Source organism: Chelonia mydas, chromosome 7 (assembly GCF_015237465.2).
Source record: "Chelonia mydas isolate rCheMyd1 chromosome 7, rCheMyd1.pri.v2, whole genome shotgun sequence".
NCBI lineage: Eukaryota > Metazoa > Chordata > Testudines > Cheloniidae > Chelonia > Chelonia mydas.
In genome coordinates this window covers 19964729-19985970 of record NC_057853.1, presented here as the reverse complement: position 1 = coordinate 19985970, position 21242 = coordinate 19964729, and the positions used below count along the sequence as shown (strand labels likewise).

General features: G+C 44.2%; 1 protein-coding gene across 9 annotated transcripts in view; it reads right to left on the bottom strand.

Moving 5' to 3' along the window:
* GRIP2 (glutamate receptor interacting protein 2) overlaps positions 1-21242 on the bottom strand; it is a 471570-nt gene that overhangs the window by 27450 nt on the left and 422878 nt on the right. For all 9 annotated transcript variants that reach the window (XM_043552086.1, XM_043552087.1, XM_043552089.1 and 6 more), the window contains exons 13-17: positions 14873-15018; positions 14211-14291; positions 5502-5568; positions 4108-4253; positions 3671-3815 (exon numbers count right to left, since the gene is read on the bottom strand). In XM_043552086.1, coding sequence (XP_043408021.1) covers positions 3671-3815; positions 4108-4253; positions 5502-5568; positions 14211-14291; positions 14873-15018 — 585 coding nt within the window. The remainder of the gene's footprint in view (positions 1-3670; positions 3816-4107; positions 4254-5501; positions 5569-14210; positions 14292-14872; positions 15019-21242) is intronic.

Sequence of the window (21242 nt, the reverse complement as noted above, 5' to 3'; positions counted from 1 at the left end):
AGGAGGAAGGGAAGGAGGATTGCTGGCTGCTGGGAGAGGGGGCAGAACAAGATACTTGGGATTAGCTGTTCCCATCCTCCTTCTCCCTGCCACCCCCCCCCGAGATGTGAACTGGCAATGCCTCCCCCCCACCCCCGCTCCTAACTTCCTAGCCCCTCTATCGTTTTGGGAAGAGCATCTTAGAACAACAATATTCACCCTACCCTCCTGGCAGACTTCATCCCAATCATTCCTGAAAGGAAGCCAAGGTTACACAGAGAAGTCCCTGCTGTGACTTTTCTATTTTATATCTATGCTGCTGCTATGGACAGGCATTTCTTCGTTAGACTGCTACAGTACACACACTAAACGACTCCATTGCTCCCCTCAAAGGTTTTATTTCTTGCTCTGTGCCGGCACCAATCAGAATTCAATATCACTGCAGCCCTTGCCTGCCCTGTGACACATACAGTTCTTGACCAACCAGCTGTGCACATCTCCGAGGAAAAAGGGGAACAGCCAGGAATGCTGTACAAGGGAATAGAAAGCATTATGGGTATAAGATCACTGTGTGCTGATCCCAACAGTATTCCACCTTCTCATACCAACACTACTTTATGCTGTGCAGAACGGTCTAGCTTCCAAAAACAATGCAGAGTTTTTCGCCTGAAAAAGGAGAAAAATGCCAGAGTCCACCAGGTCCCCTGAGGACTTTGCTACTGATATTCATTTTACATGGAAGACGCACAGCTACTACGACGACAGGCGGCTGCATAAAATCCTAAAATAAAACAAATTAAATAAAGAGATAGATAAAGCCTTTGGATATCGCAATTTAATTCCACATCTCTCTCTCTCTCCTTCTTTCCCAGAGCACACAATTGATCTGCCTTCTGTACAAAATGAAGCACATTGCTGGAAACATTTAGCTGGTACCTGCCAAGTGAAAATGAACGTCAGAGGCAAGTGGAGAATTTATGTGCAGATTTCCTCTAAAAACCCAGCAGCAGGAGAGAATCCAGCACAGAAAGAAAGATGAACCAAGTTCAGATCTGGGGTGCACGGTTTTGAATTATGCCAGCCTCTAGCACCTCCCTAACTTAGGAGCCTTAAGAGACATGTTTTGATGCTTGCTGCAGCTCTACCCTTGGTGCAGAAGAGGGCTCTGCAATCCTACAGAAAGTAGTCAGCAAGATGCTTACCTATGCGCCAACATAAAAAGAAGAAATTAAGATACAAAGTGTGATTCAACTCCACCTTAAATTTACATAAGGAACAGTTTATATTCTGAGCAGCCTCACAACCCCCCAATTATTTAGGTCGTCCTCCCTCCCCTCCATCTTATTGGTTGTTAGAATCAAAATAACAGCCGTATTTACATTGTCTCAGAGTACACCTACTGTAATGCTGTCCAAATCTAGACCTAAACAGCAACAAAATGAGCAGATCCATTCACATTTGGATCCAGCATTTGAACCAAAATAATGGACAGATGACTGGAAAAAGGCTAATGTAGTGCCAATCTTTAAAAAAGGGAAGAAGGAGGATCCTGGGAACTACAGGCCAGTCAGCCTCACCTCAGTCCCCGGAAAAATCATGGAGCAGGTCCTCAAGGAATCAATCCTGAAGCACTTGCACGAGAGGAAAGTGATCAGGAACGGTCAGCATGGATTCACCAAGCGAAGGTCATGCTTGACTAATCTAATCGCCTTCTATGATGAGATTACTGATTCTGTGGATGAAGGGAAAGCAGTGGATGTATTGTTTCTTGACTTTAGCAAAGCTTTTGACACGGTCTCCCACAGTATTCTTGCCAGCAAGTTAAAGAAGTATGGGCTGGATGAATGGACTATAAGGTGGGTAGAAAGTTGGCTAGATTGTCGGGCTCAACGGGTAGTGATCAATGGCTCCATGTCTAGTTGGCAGCCGGTGTCAAGTGGAGTGCCCCAGGGGTCAGTCCTGGGGCCGGTTTTGTTCAATATCTTCATAAATGATCTGGAGGATGGTGTGGATTGCACTCTCAGCAAATTTGCGGATGATACTAAACTGGGAGGAGTGGTAGATACGCTGGAGGGCAGAGATAGGATACAGAGGGACCTAGACAAATTGGAGGATTGGGCCAAAAGAAACCGGATGAGGTTCAATAAGGATAAGTGCAGGGTCCTGCACTTAGGACGGAAGAACCCAATGCACAGCTACAGACTAGGGACCGAATGGCTAGGCAGCAGTTCTGCGGAAAAGGACCTAGGGGTTACAGTGGACGAGAAGCTGGATATGAGTCAGCAGTGTGCCCTTGTTGCCAAGAAGGCCAATGGCATTTGGGGATGTATAAGTAGGGGCATAGCGAGCAGATCGAGGGACGTGATCGTTCCCCTCTATTCGACATTGGTGAGGCCTCATCTGGAGTACTGTGTCCAGTTTTGGGCCCCACACTACAAGAAGGATGTGGATAAATTGGAGAGTGTCCAGCGAAGGGCAACAAAAATGATTAGGGGTCTGGAACACATGACTTATGAGGAGAGGCTGAGGGAACTGGGATTGTTTAGTCTGCAGAAGAGAAGAATGAGGGGGGATTTGATAGCTGCTTTCAGCTACCTGAGAGGTGGTTCCAGAGAGGATGGTTCTAGACTATTCTCAGTGGTAGAAGAGGACAGGACAAGGAGTAATGGTCTCAAGTTGCAGTGGGGGAGATTTAGGTTGGATATTAGGAAAAACTTTTTCACTAGGAGAGTTGTGAAACACTGGAATGCGTCACCTAGGGAGGTGGTAGAATCTCCTTCCTTGGAAGTTTTTAAGGTCAGGCTTGACAAAGCCCTGGCTGGGATGATTTGATTGGGGATTGGTCCTGCTTTGAGCAGGGGGTTGGACTATATGACCTCCTGAGGTCCCTTCCAACCCTGATATTCTATGACTCTATGATTCTATGACATCTAGCAGGGACAGTGGTAAAGGCTTCTGGGATTTGTAGCTTCAGCAGGTGGCACTAGCAGCAGGGGGTGCTGGTACCAGACTCACTTCTGTTTAGGCAGAATCTCACGGAACAGCTCCCCAGATTAGATGAGGTGGTGGTAGCCCGAGCTGACGGGGCAGACTCCTAATAGAAGCGGAGGTGGAACTAGAATGGAACCACAGCCGGGATTTCAGGGATGATGCTCTGGCTGGTTGCCAGGTGAACACTGTGTGGGCCCTCCGAGGCATGAGTGGAGAGCATTACATGTACGCAGGTATGATAATACTTTGCACCTCTATAGCACCTTTCCTCTGCAAAGCTAGGCCTGGGGACTCTGTGTACTAGACACTCATTCAGAGCACATTAGACCAAAGAAACATCCCTTCCTTTGCTTCTTTCTAAATTTTGCAATACATCGTGACCCCCTCCAGTTTCACCGTAAACCTCCACCCTGCTGGGGTTCCTTGGGAGGGACATGTGGGGCCACCTGCCCCTCCAGATTGCTCAGTCACATGGTGCGGCCAGGCCCCCTCCCTGCGGGGCAGCTGAGCTGCAAGGGGCAAGGAGAGGCAGCTGCTTTAACAGTGTTGGGAGAGGCAGGAAGAACAGCTGGGAGCTACAGGGAGGGGCCGCTGCTTTCCAGAAAGGGGGACTGTTGGGGAGGGGGGCATGACTCAGCTATTCCAGGGTTGTGTCCCCCCACTATCAGCAGGCCAGGGTTGTCTTTGCTTTGCACCTCACCTTTCAGCCAGCCCTCGTTTGGTCAGGCCTGAAATGATGATCGGATCGAAAGGTTCCTCTGTTCCGGAGATCGTTATTCCCAGAGGGCCGCCGTACCTCTTTAGTTCTACAGTGTAGATAATAGCACCGGTTGTCTCCTGCTCATCTGAAATGGGAAACAGGGATGCTGGAAAGTATTTTAAAAATAAATAAGCCATGAGGAAAACTCAGAACATTCAGAAGTGAAATCCTGAAGTCTCCTGCTGTGCACAGGATGAATAGGATTTAAACCTTCCATGCCACATTTAAAAGAAGAAGGAGGGGAAAAAAGATGCTCTATAATCAACTGGAAAGTGGTCAGCAGACTGACTGCCAGCCTCATCTTTGTTCTTTCGCTTTATGTCTGGGCAAATGTTATTAATATGGTCAGACAGTGCTTTGCATCAGGATTTCTATACCAGAGTTATCTTCATCCTTCCTAATCTTCAATTTGACTAGGTCTTCGCACTGCCTCAGAATCTGCACTGCATCCTCCATTGAGCAGTTGTCGAGTCGGATGTTATCGATGGCTAACAGCTTATCCCCCGGCTCCAAGGTGCCTGTTCTGTGTGGAAAAGAACAACAAATGGTCATTTCGGTTAAACCTTTCAGATCTTCTGACCATTCGTTCATTTTAGGAATTAAGGCAACAATATTGCCTTTTATCCTCCAAGACCTCCTAGAAATGCCCATCGGGACCATAGTGTGTGTGGGTGCAATACCTGGGCCAATCTAGAGCGGTGTAAAAATATTCACATCCAACCCCATACCTGCTTGGAACAGACCACTCGTGCCCAATTTGAGGCACAGTGTAACGGCCTGATGTTCAGTGCTTTCTGGGAAGCAGTCCTCTTTAAAGGGATCTCACAAGCTGCACTAGTCCTTTTGGTAGCCTTGGTTTAGATGTGTTCAGGCCCAGGTTCATAAAGGCTTAGCTAATAAGGTTCAGGTTACACACCAGTTGAGATGCACTACTGCTTCTCTCTCCCCACAATAGCTACCCCTCTACCTTAGTGGCCTCCTTTGTTTCCCACCCATAAGACATCCAAGGAAAGGAGTAGGGCCCTCGGGTTCACTGGACGGCAGATGGCGAACAGTGACTGGATGTGTGGAGGAGTGGGAAGAGTCCTATTTGAGAGGCTGCTAGGATTTATTTCATTTGTGCTCCATTGAAGCTGCAGCGGTTCGCTGCAGCCGAATACAGCATGCAAACACCTTCGAGAACTGAACCCTGCACGGTTTGCATAGACCAGATTAATCCACACTGAAAACTTCTCCAGGAAGAGCACTTCCAGGACAGGCTGGGAAGGAGTTTGGAACCAGCTGGTCTTCTCGAGAAATGGGCCACTCCCAGATTTATATATAAAACTCCGTCAGCGTCCTCATAAAACCACTTACTCTACGGAAGGGAACACTGTACTCTGTTCACCTGTGCAGGAGACACTTGCACACTGGGACAGAGCGGCTGACAAGGCATGACACTTCATGCAAGGGGTCTGATGAGCCACCTGTACTGAATGCATTGCCCTTAAATAGAGAGAAGGGGAGGTAAACATCCACACACAGAGGGGCCAGCTGAACAGCTTTGGCTCCAGATCCAGAGCTAACTTCTTTGTTGGCTTAATTCCTTTGACTTCCGTGGAGTTATCCCAGCAGAGAATCTGAACCCCAAACTCTATAATGGACTGAACCAAACCTCTGTAACTGACCTCCCCTTGAACTTTGATGTATTCCAGAACCAAACACTGTGACTGAGGTCTCTACATTGAATTACTGTGTTGCATATTGTCATACAGTCAACTGCTGCGCTTACCTGTGAGCTACGCTCCCCTTCTTGATATCAGAGATAATTAAAGGCTCACCAGGCTTTCTACTTGCAGCTGCAAAAGAGATGCATGCATATAAAACACACTTCAGGCTCTGGAATCTATCAGAGTGACAGCCAAGGAGAGAAAAAGGAGTTACAGGGAGGGGAAATTTGCATTAATTTGACACAAGTGCAGCTTCACACCCGGAATTTATAAAAGACAGACCTGCAAGAATAAGGGTTGGGCCCAAGCAATTTTTGCATCCTGTCTAAATTAGCCAGCTGATTCCTTTTAGCCTCTTACAGAACAAGGTGATGAAACTGTGGAATCAAGTGATTCAAAGCAAGGGCTTCTAATCTCTGTGTAGCTCCATCTGCCCAAGTCTAACACGGATGTCTACACCTTCCAAAATGTGTGAAGGCCACGCAAAGTGAGCCTCACAGAGAGATAACAGTTGTTTCCTGAATATCTCACTGTACATTATTATTATTTGGGCGTTCTGAATAAACGTGTAGTCAGCCTGGAAATCTGCTTGATCTGTTAGTAGCTGGCAGTCACGTAAGTGTTAAATAGTCCTTCTCCCCCTAGATTGTCTGTAAGAAATTGGATGTGCCCTACGTCTCTGAATTCTAAATCACAAAAACGTGGCCATTCTTAATATATGCGTTCATTGAGCCGAATCCTCCAGTACAGAGTGTCCTGTAACTTATAGTTTCAGAGTTCAGTGTTTCTGGCATTAGCCCGAGCCCAGGCCTAATTTGTCACTCTGTTACATGAGCTTGATGCAGATTTAACCCCATTGGTGTGATGCAGTAGAGGATTTGGCCAATGATCTGTATAGGACAAGAGCATGTGACGACCATGAATCAATCCCTCTACCAAGACATGTATCTCTGAATCCCACCTAGCTCATGAGATGCTGATAGCAAGAAAAAGCTGTAGATCTAGCATAATGCATAAGGTGGTCAAGCCAGTTATGGGTCTCATTTGATTCAAATTTATGAACCACAAAGCCTCTGTGCTTAAACCTGGATCTAGCAGAGTGTCTTTATTTGTCCACTGATTTCAACATAGCATTGTTAAAAAATTTAATAGTTAGCGTTTAGCCATTAAAGAGTGGCAAATCTTTTCATATTCAGGCAGTGTTGCGGCTGCAGAAATTCCCCACCCAATGGTTCAGCTTCATTAAATCTGCTGGAGACAATTGCCTAACATGTTGTCTGTACATTTTCTGAATTTTACAGCACCTTGAACATAAGAGGGGTGAAATACTGGCCCAACTGACGTCAATGGCAAAACTTCCTTGACTTCATTGGAGCCAGGATTCTGCCCATGGTGCTGCAGAAAGGGAGTACACACAAGCAGAATTTCAACTGGCTCTCCAAACCCCAGGTGTTTTTATAGACTGAGAGGGGCCACTGGAAGCACGAGGATGAAGAGCAGGGGGCCGATCTAAGAAGCTGAACTCCAAAATGCCAACATTTAAATGAACCAAGATGGGAGCTCGCTGCATACCATGACCTGACCTACCTCTCAACATCTTCATAAAAGGGGATCTGCAAAGCTTTTTCAAGTTTGATCATTTCAGCTCATGAGACTTGTGGTCCACTAAGAGCCACTTCTGCTTTATTTTAGTCAAAGCCTGCACTTTCACGATTATTTACATTAAAGATAGTGGCTGTGGGCTCCCTTCCCCACTCAGAAAAACCTAGGTAAGAGATCTGCCCCCTGCTGACCTCACTGCTATTCACATGCCAAAAACATATGCAAATAGCATTCTCCTCTCTCTCTTTCACACTCTCTGCACTTACACATTGCTACATTGCCTTGGTTACAGCTGCTATTGTCTCCCAAGGGAGGCGGGGGGGAGTGGTGGTGGCAAAGAAAGCTCAAAGCCTATGAGCATCTCAGCTTACAGCCAGGGATGAACATGTTCAGGATTTGTGATGTCACTATTCCACAGAGAATGAATTTACATGAGCTCTGAGAAAAAAAACAGCAGCCAAAAAGGAAATTCCAGAGGAATCCAAAGACAGGAAAAGTTGGTCTTTTTTTATTATGGCCTTAATTTATTAGTGGGTTTTAAAAACATATGCTAGTATGAAGCTTGTTAGAAAAAAAGCTTTGCAGGTCACTGTTAAGGATATACTCTGCCTGATTGCACAGTCAGCTGTATAAAATAGTGTCAAATGTCACCAATCCATTCTCAAGCACAGCAGAGAACTAAACACAAGTGAGAGTCCTGTGCTGTAGGAGTGCTTCTGGTGAGTGCTATAGAACCTAAAAGAGCTGTCCTCACAGCCTCTTTGATAATGCGCCGATGCACTTCCCATGCATCTGGTATCTGCAGACTGAGTGCTCTCCAGTTCCATTAGAGCCGGAAGCTAAACCGAGAGGCTGTTTGGTTGCTCCAATTCACTGAGCGGTAGAAAAAGAGTCAAGAAGGAAAAACGAGCTAGTATCTTGACTAGCATAAAGACCCACCTCCGTTATAAACCCAACCATGAAAGGGACCAAATTACCACATGGTTGTACTGCACATTATTAAACTTTGTTCCATCTTGTTATGCAGACTGGATCTAATGGTGTTTTAACAGTATCCTCAAACCAGCCTCCTGAAACACCATTGTGTATTGACCATTGGGGACAGGGGAACAAATGGAGACACGTGTGCTGTAAGTAGGTTTCCCACTGGAAGTGCCCCATTGTGTGAACAGACACCTGGGAACATGTCCTGGGTGGTCCTAGTCTTTGGGAGATTCTGTTGACAAAGAGGCTCAGATCCAGGCTGCCCCCCAAGATTGGGAGAAGCCCCTGTAAGCTTCCACAAGCCACCTCATTGTTCTCCTTCAAATCCCTCCTTAACACTCTTCTCTGCCATACCACCTACAAAAAACACACACAAAAAAACAACCTTGCCAGTGGCTAGGCGACTGGCACACGGAGACCTCTGCCTGTCATGCGGACTAATATTGTCTCATTGCTTCCATCTATACCATCTGTTGTCTCTTGTCTTATACTTAGCATGCAATCTCTTTGAGGCAGGGATTATCTTTTGTTGTGTTTGTACAGCACCTAGCACAATGGGATTCTGGGGCAGGACTCAGGCGCCTTGCTGCTACAACAACACACAACAAATAAATAAATAGGAGTTTTGGGTGAATACATTTCTTCTGTGGTGTTTTCCTGTGCATACCATGTGCTTTCCCTTCTGTTACAAGGTCTGTATAAATATTGCTGTTTTTACAATCCTTTCGTGGTTTTTAATAAAGCCAATTTCACCCCGCACCTTGTGTCTGCTGCATGTAATCATAAGGGAGAGGATGCATAGTCTTGATCAATATACAGCCAACTAAAATGAGGGTTAGCTTAATCAATTACATTTCCCTTTAGAAATACATTTAAAAAATACTGTGATAGGACTGACCGCATAGCTATCTGGTGGTATCAAGCATTTGCCAGCTGTATTCACAAATCCCTGTAGAAGCCCCCCCACACTGTGCCTTCAGCATCTCCCATTTTGCCCCATCCCCTGCCTTATGATCTCTGCAATATTTTGTCATAGCTGCTGTCCTTCAAAGAGAAGCCTAGACTAGATCATTCTATAGCTGTAGCTCACGAAAGCTTATGCTCAAATAAATTGGTTAGTTTCTAAGGTGCCACAAGTCCTCCTTTTCTTTTTGCGAACACAGACTAACACGGCTGCTACTCTGAAACCTGTCAACAATAGGTGTCACTGTTGAGTGAAGCAAGACGCTTCCCACTCCCAGAACAGAGTATGCAGTACAATAGGATAGTCTATCCGCCTACTGAAATGTATTGCTTCCTAAAAGGGAATTGATCTACACTAACAGTTTAAATTACACTTTTCACATACGCTTGCTGATATTTAATTTAGATGTAACCAAACAAGTCTTTTACTTTATTTTACATAATGATAATTAAAGAGGAACCAAATTAAATTTTAACAAACTGGTAGGCCTTCCAATTCATTTTAAATAAATAATCAGTTTGGCACATAATTGGAAATCTTTACAAAAACCAACCTTATTAATTCTAAATAAGATGCAACAGCTATAGAAATGAAAGGTTTGTTAAATATAATCTAATATGCCATAATCACTTTGCCCCAATGATGGCAAGAGATACAAGCCTATGATATCTGAGCAAACCCTCAAGGTGTTTAACAGTCACTTAGTATTTAATTAACACAGAATAGCTCTTATTAACTAAATTAAGTCTCCAATGCCCTTCCCATTCACTGCAGTCCACTGAAGAGCTGGGCTCGTTACCTCCAAACCTTGAATACAGATTTGCTGGATTCTCAGTTACACTAAGCCCCTTTTCAGAGTAGCAGCCGTGTTAGTCTGTATCCGCAAAAAGAAAAGGAGGACTTGTGGCACCTTAGAGACTAACACATTTTCCACCGAATGCCTCCAATGAAGTGAGCTGTAGCTCACGAAAGCTTATGCTCAAATAAATGTGTTAGTCTCGAAGGTGCCACAAGTCCTCCTTTTCTTTTCACTAAGCCCCTTTATACTTCACTTCACATTCACTTTCAAACCCCTTTACACTGCCAAAGTGGCGTCAAGGGTCTTTTGTATAACTGATGCCTTGTCAGCGTAAGAAAATTATATTGGATTTCACCAAGTCAGTTGAGAGAGCAAAGTTGGCCTAGTGGCTAGGACACTAGGCTGGGACTCAGGCCTGGTTTACATTTAAAAATTAGATCGACCCTAGTTACATTGCTCAGGGCTGTGAAAAACTGTGTGCCCTGAACAACGTGGTGAGGTAGACCAAAGCCTCAGCTGAGACATGGTTATGTCAACAGAAGAATTCTTCTGCCTCTTTGAGAGATGGATTACCTACATCCACGGGAAACCCCCTTCTGTCAGCGGAGGAACCATCTACACGACGGCGCTACAGAGGCACAGCTACCGCGCTGCATTCGCGTCACGGCCGCAGGTGTAATGTAGACAGGCCTGCAGGAGACCCAGGCTCAACTCTATCCTTAGCCGGGGACTTCCCACGTGATCTCTGGCGAGTCACTTAGGCCTGATCCATACTTGAACGTTTAACCAACTGTTTCAGTCAGGAGTGAGATTTTTTTTTTTTTAAAATGAAATAGTTATATAGGTAAAAGCCCTAAGATGGGTGCAGTTCTATAGATATAAAGGGGACTCATACCAGTACAGTTATTCTCCATCCTAGATGGGAATAGTTATTCCCATATAAACCATCCTTACACCGGTACAACTATATTCACAGTAGGGAGGTTGGACCACTATACTAGTATAATGAAAGCGGAAAGCTTTCTAGTGTAGACAAGGCCTTAATCCCTCTGTGCCTCAGGCCAGGACAACATTACAGACGTATATCGGTAGAACTACGTTGCTCAGGGGTATGACAACTCCCCCCCTCCCCGAACAATGTAGTTATACCGACCTAAACCCCTGCGTAGTCAGTGCTGTGTCAAAGGGAGAGCTTCTCCTGTCCACATAATCCACCTCCTGAAAGGTGGCAGCTAACTATGCTGACGGGAGAAGCTCTTCCATCGGCATAGTACCGTCTTCACTAAAGCACACCAGTGCGGCTGTGCCACTGTACGCTCCAAGTTCCTCATCTGTAAAATGGGAGTAACAGCATGGCCTACTTCACAGGGGTGTTGAGAGGATAAATACACTAGAGTGTGAAATACTACAGAAATGGGGGTCAGATAAATACCTAAAACACAAAGACTGCCATCAGTGCAGGCCACTCATGCGGGCAACTCTTGTTTCAGTTTACAAATGCCAAGGCAAACCACTTCAATTAAAACAATACAATTTTCTCATGTGGACAAGGCCCACATACATTTTAAAGCATCACACACTTCTCAGTGTGTTTAACAGCACACAGGGATAGTTTAAAGGCTACTCTAGGAGGTAAGAGCAGACTCCGGAAGACAACAGCTGGTGACCCTGGAAGAGGACAAAGAAGAGCGAGCTCAAAATGACAGCGCTGTTTGGCTGTGGTGAGTGGGCAGTAATAAAATGCGAGATGGTCAAAACCCTTATTTATTGTTTATAAACTGCTTTCAGTCCCCCGCCACGTCTGCTGGGATTCTGGTGATCTCAGTGTTTACAATATGATGGATGAAGAAGCTCAAAACACACGTCCACTTGGTATTTTTAATAGGATGCATAATGATTTGTATTGGTAAATTATTCCCCTCCAAGGAGTCTGAGCACATAACTCACACGCACCAGCGCTTCCACTGGTTATAAACACCTTTTGTTATTGACTGAGACAAAGCAGCATTTTGCCAATGTGTAATTAAAGAAATGGCACTAATATCATAAAACTGCATTTAAGAATAAACATGTATAATGGGGGATGGGGGGGGGAGGGGAGAAATACCAACTACCATCCAGGGATACCTAAGCAAAGGGAGCAGGAAAAAAAGGTGAATCTGAATCAACTACAAAAAAGTAGCAGTCAAAATACAGTTCCCACTACTAGCTTTTCCCTGTATCATCCATTAACTTTAACGACAGGTTCATAATTAGAATTGCTTCCAGCAGGATATTTACGCTACCATGTATCTATTTATTTTCAAAATCTTTAGATACTGGGCCAAGGTAGAATATTCTCTTTCTGTAAGGGTGCTAAAGTGGAACAGTTCTACGTATTAGCTGAAGCTGCAATGTTAACAGAAAAGACCACTGTGAATTGCAGGCTGGCATAGGTCATGGGCCCCTCCCTAGACCCCCAAAATGGTCCCAGTACATGTGAGAGAGGTGTTGTCCGAGCACATGACTGAGTTCTAATCCTGGTTAGGACAGTGATTCCCATAGTAACCTTGATCAAGTCACTTAATCTTCATCTCAAAATTCTGCCTCCATCATCTGCAAATGGGAATAATACAGAGATTTACCTATGGCACCTTACCAGGGGCACTGGGATAGATTTGTTATTTAATTTTCAATTACCTTCTTACTATATAAAGTGTTATTGTATTAAGAAGAATGACAGTTTAAATGCCTATTTAACAGCAACAACAAAAATGCACCCTGCAGTAAAACTCAGCTAGCCACTGGGGGAAAACATTTTATATAGGTAAAAAAAAAAAAAAAATTCATTCTTCTAATCAATCAGCATTTTCCTGAGGCTAAAACCAGTCAAAGGACTTATTTGAAGGAGATCAGATACTGACTACACAATACTAGTTGTGTTTTAGTTTGCACGCCATGATTGCGCACCCACGTCTGGAATACATAAAGGGACCATCATTTGAAGAACCATTGCTAGTTTTTACTGCCATAGATTATAATCCGTAAAAGATTTAGAACAAAGTTGTGTGATTTGAACAGAATGCACCCAGAAATAGAGGAGAGCGCTTCATGGGGCACATTCCAGCAGTCTGGACGAGTAGACAGGTCATTATGAGCCTGTTCTCTACATTATTGGGTCTACAGTCACACCTTGCACTTACTTTCAACTGTACCACACGGAGTACCTCAGAGTCCTTTGTAAACAATTAAACCTCACAACCCACATGCTGCTCTGAACCAGGGAGAAATAAAAAAGTATTCTGTTTGGATCCGTAAAAATGGTTGTTTTAAAACAAGTGCACACTCCCTTGTGCTGCGGCTCTGGGTGCCTCATCAGAATAAAATACAAGTAATGGGCAGCCGGAACAAATAAAAAGTATCGTTTTTAATTTTTTCCTTTAATAACAAGCCACGATTTTCGGAGAGAGGAGCCTAGAATTAGACTCATGTTTAGGCCTGCAAATAAAGGACCTGACATACAAAAGTGTTCAAAACCTAGGAACTTCAATTCACAACTGTAGTTAATTCAGATTCGTTTTCCTGAGCATCCCTGTGTAGACAATTACTCTTCCCCCCGGCCCATTTAGTCCATCAGACTAGCTCTACTTAGATGTTATAATACAATACAAATTATTAGCCTTGATGCAGGAATTACTGGGTGAAATTCTATGGCCTGTGTGCTATGCTGATGGTCAGATTAGATTATCACAAACGTCCAATATGGTCTTAAAATCTATACCCAAATGTCTTGTCCCAAATGTCTCGTCCCAAATTCATAGAGTGGGTCAGTGTAAGAAATGTGACTAAAAATCAGGAGCCTAGATGTCCAGTTCCCTGCTCTAAGCACTAGATACACTTTCCTCCCTGAAAGAAGAAAGCCTTCACAGTTGATCCCTAAATCTTATTTTGGCGTTTGAATCTAAAGCAGTGATGGAAACTGAACAAGGTGGAGGGTTTTGTTTTGTTTTTCTCTTCTGACTTGCTGCTTCTATCCAGCATATGCCTCTTCTCTATACCTAAAGGTCTGCAACTGTTGTGTTCATCTGGTGAGTGGTGGGTAGAGAGGAAAGTGACCTAAAACTTCACAGAGAATGACAAAGATGAAATTGTGACTCCAACTGCCATTTCTTAATTTTCACTGTATTTTCTGCCTGGCAGTTTAAAGAGTAGGAAGTAAATTGGTTTCTCTCTCTCTCTCTGAACACGACTCAGGCCTTGATTCAACAAAACATATGCTTATCTTTAAGCATATGCTTAAGCCCCATTGATTTCTAGCACATTGTGGGCGCTATCAAAACCAAATAATTTCTGTCTTTATTGTGTTCCTCTAGCAAGCTAGATTGGAAGCCAGTGGCGGCTGCTACTGCCAGCCGTTGTAGCTATAGTCGAAGCAGTACTTACAGCTGATAGTAATTCCAAGCTCCACACCTCTTTTCTTGGGCAGTTTAACATGGAAAGTACCACTGCTGGGTATGACAGACTCTATAAAACCAAAACAGAGAGAAGAATAAAAGTGGGAAAGGACAGATTTTTCAATTATCTTGATAGACCATTCTGAACCACCGAGAAAATTAGTTTTAAGACATATATTATAGGTGTTGATAAATGTAATGTACTCATGGTTAACAATGGCAATCTAGATTTTTAGGAAAATCGGATTAAAAATATACATATTGTATGTACTGTTATCAGTAGAGAGAGAATAATCAGGAGGTGCAGGATTCAGAGGCAGCTCTGCCAAGCACACACACATATAGTAAACCAGTCATTGCCATTAGTCCCCTCACTCTCTTAAGTCCATACATTTATAAAATATCTGAAAAAAAGATGACCTCTTCACTTATTAAGCATGCATGCCCACTAAGAGAGATGGCTTCTGGATAAAACAGGATTTAGACAGGGATCGAATGTATGTCTCTATTGCTAGCTCACATCAAATCAGTGACTCTTCCCAAGGCTATAGAATGTTTATGGAGCAGGTTTTCCCTATACCGGGGCTAATAAAGAACTACCAGAGCCTTTTGGGGGATGCTGTGAGAGAGGTGAATGCACTGATTACATACCTGCCACGTCAAATTCTAACTCCAACACAACTTTGTTGGTTAGTGCTGCATCGCGCAAGAACTGATTGGCTTCCTCCATGGTCCCATCTTCAGTTGCAATGCCATTGATGGAAAGGACTCTGTCTCCGACTTGTAGCAGCCCACACCTGCAGTCCAGGTCAGAAAAGGAGAAAAAGCTCAAAGACAACTATGAGTCACCTTTGCCAGACAAGTCAGTCACAGTCTACAGATTGACTTGGAAGAATTCAATTTTTATTTTTCCCAACCATTTTGATGGATAATATCAATGTTTATTTAAGCATTTTTTCCTATTTTTAGCCATTTCAATTTTCACAGTTGCAGGAAATAAGACAACGGGGCGGGGGGGAAAATCAATAATTATTATGACAGCAGTTGCTCAGATTCAAAAACTTAAAGCTTTATATACCCCATTAAAACACAAAAAGAGTCAACTTAACGTGTCAAAAGATACAAAGTAAACCTCCTTAAATTAAAACTAATTCATTCTCAAGCAGCATTTTTCGTACTTTGCCTACCTGTAAATGTTAGTTATCGATGGAAATTTTTTTTGTTGGTTTGTGTGTGTGTACCGTGAACTAGACATTTACTGATAAAAATCTGATGTTTCCAAGTCTATTTATAGAAGACTAAAACAGCTGACAGAGGCAACACACTGGGGAGCCATGCGGGGTCATGTGCCCCCCGAGATTTGCCGCTTGGCTTGTACAGAGCATGCTCAGTAACACTGCTGAAGCCAGCTGCCCTTGCTCTGCTACCGTCCCCCCTACCCCCCACGCACACACACCAGCAGGCACGGATCATCTCTGACAGCTGAGAAATGATAACATTAGGCTGCAAAAACAAGATACATAGCTCTAAAATACACACCCTAATGTAGAGAACCTACCAAGATCATCAGGAACAAACTCACAAGCACGGATATTTTCAGAGTTTGACCTACTCTTTGCTCAGTCATGTTCTGCTCCCAAATAGCAGTTCTTCAGGTTTCCTGCAGCGTACAGAGAGAAATCTCTCTGCCACCCCTAGAAACCAAACCCACAGCTGTGAAATTGGATAAAAACTAGTTGCCTTTGCTCTCTAACCATATCTAATAGTACACAGCTCTCCATGTATGCATGTCTGAGTCTCCTAGAACCCAAAATAATGATACTGAAAATTACAGCATCCTCTGATTAATATAGGACTAATATCAAAGTTACAATCCAATGAACTCACCAAAATGTCTCAGCAAATTGGATAATCATTCATCCCTTGTAATTGCATTTCCTGACGCCAAATGTACATTGATGCTGTTTAATGGCCTCGAAAGGCCAATATTATTGTTTGATGCTCTTCCAATATAACCACAACTGACACTTTAAAAAAAAAAAAACCAAAACGTAACTGTGTAACAACTTTTTAATTCAGAAGAAACCAAAGAACTCTACAGCTGGGTTGGAGTTGTACAACTGTAGCATGCATGCCACATATTGTGGGTTTCATCTGTGCATATGAGCAGAGCAGAGTTTTTGCAAACACTAAGCAATACGTTTGCAAACAAACCCCAATCCCACCTGCCTTAACCTCAGAAGGAAATCTTAAGACTTCTGTGCCATCCACCACAGCTCGTCTTGCCTACCGCGTTATTCCACAAAGGCATGAATGCAGTGCTGTACCTGGGCTTTCCATTGCCCATTGGGCAGTTTTGTCTGTCTCACACACAAACATGTAACCATTGAATTATGGCTAGAAGGAAGGGACGAAACCCATGAAATCTTTCCAAAATTTTCTTCTCTTGCGTTCCTCTTTAGTTACCACAGCCAAGCACTGGTGCAGAATTCCAGGATTTATAGCAAGTTCTTCTTTCAGTCAAGTTAGAATGGTCTCCAAAATCTCTCAGTGGGTATTGGCTTTAAGTGTACAGGTGGAGAAAAAGAACTCTCCCAAGTTTCAGAACTCAGGTTCTCCAGCTCAGTGGGATCTTTATCTGTTACTGACCATGCAAAACCTTTACCTACCCAATTTCAAATATCATCGGATTTTGCTGACGTTTCACAGAGCAACCACATTTTAACAATCCCATACCTCACTCCAAGCACGACTGGATTGTAAGAGAACAAGTTACCTGTGGTATCAAGGTTTGTCACTACATTAAGAGGCCATCATGGACAAAGGAGACTAGGAAGTAGCTGTCACTCCAAACAAGCCCTGGATGCAACCGGCCAAGTTGTCATGAGAGCACACTTGCATTGTGGTGTTGAAAAATGCACATGCTCAACACCTTTTCTCTCTAGAGGTTGGAGGGGTGATTTTGCTGGGGGGAGGGTATTTATTAAATCTGTGTTATGTTATGGTGCTGTCTGGGTTACGTTATCCATGGAAAAATGAAGACGTATTTTTAAAGAATATGTCAAGGAGACCCAGAGATGCCAGGCACTCTTCTGTGTACTATAAATGTGAATCATTGCAGTATTAACTGGCTGTACAATCAATTAGATGCTTCACTGGTCCTCTGCATGTGCAGCTACTATGACTTGATGTGGCTAGATGTGGAAATTGTGGCTTAGAGAACTTAAGACTCCCAACGGCTGTGACAGAAAGATTTCCTTCAGCACTATGAACTCTGTTGCTGCAGCAGTAGGTCTTGCTTAGAAGGAACCAACAGCAGCACGACAAAAAGGTATTACATTGTGATCACAAAGTCAGCTAAAGACTGAACCAGCTGTGACACTGCCCTTGTTTTCATCACGGGACAGCAGGGTCATTGGGTGCCTTCAAACAACAACAGAGAAGATGGCTGCCCTTTTCCCCACTCGAGCTGCTTGGGCAGGAGACGCAGGTTCTTACGTTCCTTCACTCAAGTTAGATTTTCTTCGCAGGTTTCTAAAATGTTGTGAAGTGAAGCCGTGACCTCATGTCCCCCTTGATGAAGGTGCTGAAGCCAGATGTGTCTTGTTAACTCTAGTCTACAGTATCATCTAGTGGTGAGTGAAGGAGACTGGGAGTCAAGACTCCTGGGTTATTTTTCTGGCTTTACCACTGACACGCTGGTCTTATGCAGACCAAACCCTCTTTCAGTCATTTTCCCCACCAAGATGACACCCAACTTATGGGTGGGCTGCGTGGCTTTCATCAGCGTTTGTAAAGTGCTGCGAGATCCTTGGAAGAAAAGTGCTACTGATGAAAAGAATGAGGAGGCTGGTGTATTCTTGAGTGAAGGACATACTTCTTGTAACACTGGAGTTCACCGTGTTGGATGCCTTCACTTGGGTTTAACGTCTGCTCTAAATGAGCTTTACATTTTGTTATGGCTGATACGATGTGCAGGTCGCATCCTAACCTGATAAACTTGGTGGCAACTTTCACTGGTCACTAATTTTTCTCACTTGTGAGCTCTTAGTGTTACTGGCTTCCAGGTGCTATGATCAAATGACAAAAATCTGAGCAGAACTTGATTATCATACACATTGTAAGGAGAGTGATCACTTTCCCGCTGGCAATAGCCCATCTAGAGTGGGGTGGGGGGAGGTATTTTTTCATGCTTTGTGTGTATAAAAAGATCTTCTACACTTTCCACAGTATGCATCCGATGAAGTGAGCTGTAGCTCACGAAAGCTTATGCTCAAATAAATTGGTTAGTCTCTAAGGTGCCACAAGTACTCGTTTTCTTTTTGAGCAGAGCTGGAGATCTCAGAACCTAAACAGACTTAGATTTTGGCACCCAGACACAGACAAGAAAGCCTCGCCCATTCTCCTGGCAAATATGCACTCTCCAAAGGGCTGATCCTGCAGACTCTTCCTCCCACGGATAGTGCCCTGAAGTCACTCTGGTAAGGAAGGGTTACCTTACTTGTTTCAGCAGCACGTTTAGTTACATGAGGGAGAGGGAAAGAAACACATTTAGAGGCAACCAAGAGGAAATGATAGACACCCAGCTTATACCACTCCAGCTGCTGATGCAGAGGGCTGAGTCACAGCCTAATTTCAAGGCCAGAGGGCTCAACCTGCCCCCATTAAGCAGAGTGACTGATGGGAAGGGAGGACTTTTAGATGCCACCAGCTGTAAAACTGATCACAGGGGTGTCTTTCCCTTGAAATGCCTGTCACAGGGTCACTGGAAACAAACACTAGTTGGGTGACACGTTGACTTGTTGCCAAGGAGAACTTAGCCTCTTCCTGCACCAATTGAAAGATGTAGTAAATTCGCTTTCTAAACACAGCCTGGTGCTGCTGCCTAGTGTAAGGCGCTGACCTAAAACAAAGCACTCTAGAGGGGATAGGAATCAAATCCTCTCCCCTTCGCTTGGATTCTCACAGACCATTCTACAGCAGGCACACAGCACTGTCAGCTCATAAAGCAAGTTTCCACAGCCAGATGTTGCATCTCTCACTCAGCAGCTATTGGGAACTGGCTAGCTGCTTTCAAGAGAATAGTGGCTATACCGGGAATTGACTCAACTCACCGGAACTGCACTATGTCCCACCCCATTAAACAGAGAAAAACCCAAAGGCGGTGAACAGGTGAGACCGGCCAATGAGAGAGAGTGAGTTATGATGGTATCACAACAACATGAGGCAGACCGCATCCCCATGGAGGACAGCCGGATGAGAAAAAACAAAGCAAGATTAGGGAAGGAAAAGTTACATTCCTGGGCCTTCGCAAAAAGAAAAGGAGTACCTGTGGCACCTTAGAGACTAACCAATTTATTTGAGCATAAGCTTTCGTGAGCTACAGCTCACTTCATCGGATGCATACTGTGTCCTTACTCACACTCAAAGGGCTTTCCTTCCCTGCTCCGGAACGGCTCCCCCTCCTGCAAATGCTCAGCCAGCCTCCAACCGGCCTCCTGTTCCACAAGCATAGCCGACCAGGCAAACGCATGCTCTCCCATATACAAACCGGGGAGCCCAATTTGTTTGCTCAGGTGGCTACCCAACATTTGTGTAGCACAGAGTAGCACGCACATGGATGAGCATTTTGAAATGAAGGCCAGCCACGAATGACGATTTGGCCTCGTAAGTGGAAGAAAATGGCTGTGATATCTGGAGTAGTAGCAGTTAGAACAGTACCTGCTAAGGAGGAGAGAATAAAGTTCCTGGCCTGAATGGAGATTAGTACAATTTTCCTTTTGGTCTCCCTACATATCTCCTCTCTCCCTCCCCCCTAAACACCGACCGGATTCTATTGTGCCAGGAGGGCAACAACAATATGATGAAGGTGTTTTACCCGTGGCTAAGAGGCTAGGAAAGGTGGCCTGCCATGTTGAAGATAGCACACATTGCAGAAAGTAATTTTCAACATCCAAATAATCTGTACTGCAAAGCAGGGCAGATAGTTCTCTGCAATCTGAATGGATGAAGGTGGTGACTGGCGGAGCGAGAATCCTGCTGGGTGGTCAGCTAAGAAGAAAAGCTGCCTGCATGACACGTTAGATCCAGGAAAGACCATGCAGCAAGTCTCTGCTCTCGCTTGGGGCTTGGCAAGAGGATAAGAGAGGCAGCGCTGATTCCAAACCCTCCTGGGAGAGAAGGCTTTGTTAATGCCTGATTTATAAAAGCAGTTTGGGATTTCACAACACGGTCCAACTCCACCACATTAATGGGAAATAAAACCACTGTCGCTTTTATAAATTGGATTTTAAATCCAAACAATAAAGGCGCAGAAGGCTTTAGCATCCCTACCAACTGGTGCCACAGCTGGACAATATTTTCAGGGAGACCTCGGAGAACAGAAGATACTTCTTTTCTTTTTGCCACCACCTCCTCCTCCTCACAAAGTTTGATCCTAAGTATTTAAACTATATCTGCTGTGATTACGTACAACACAGGCTGCCCCACGACATGGATACCGCGATGCAAAGATTCAGATTTTTTCTGCTTGAGACTCTTAAATGCCACTCGGCCCTCTCTGTGGTGTGATCAATGTTTTATTTGTGTAGTGTGGTTTGTGGCAGCTGAAGCCTTGCCAGGGAGATAAAACATTAATCAAGCCTGCAGAGATTTGTTGTGCTAGGGAAAGAGCCACAGTAGGAACCGGGAGCTATTTGTTACTTCCACCACAGCATTTGGCAGGACAGATCATCAGTGTAAATCACAGGCAGTTTAAGGAATTGTCCATAGGGGTGGGTGCGTGCGGTTAGTTTTGAAACTAATGTACCTTGTTCAGGGGGAATTAAAAGCAAGGCTGTAGCCAGAGAATGCTATGTAAAAGTGGCTTCTTATTCAAACCAGCGGTAGTCTTGTTTGAGTCTCCACTCGTGACTTTACTGGCAATATTTAAAGACAATATTTGGTCCTGTAATCCCACAGGAGCCAAGATAACTCTGGAAGTACAATCTCGATTCTATTCTGCTCCATGAATAATCATTGC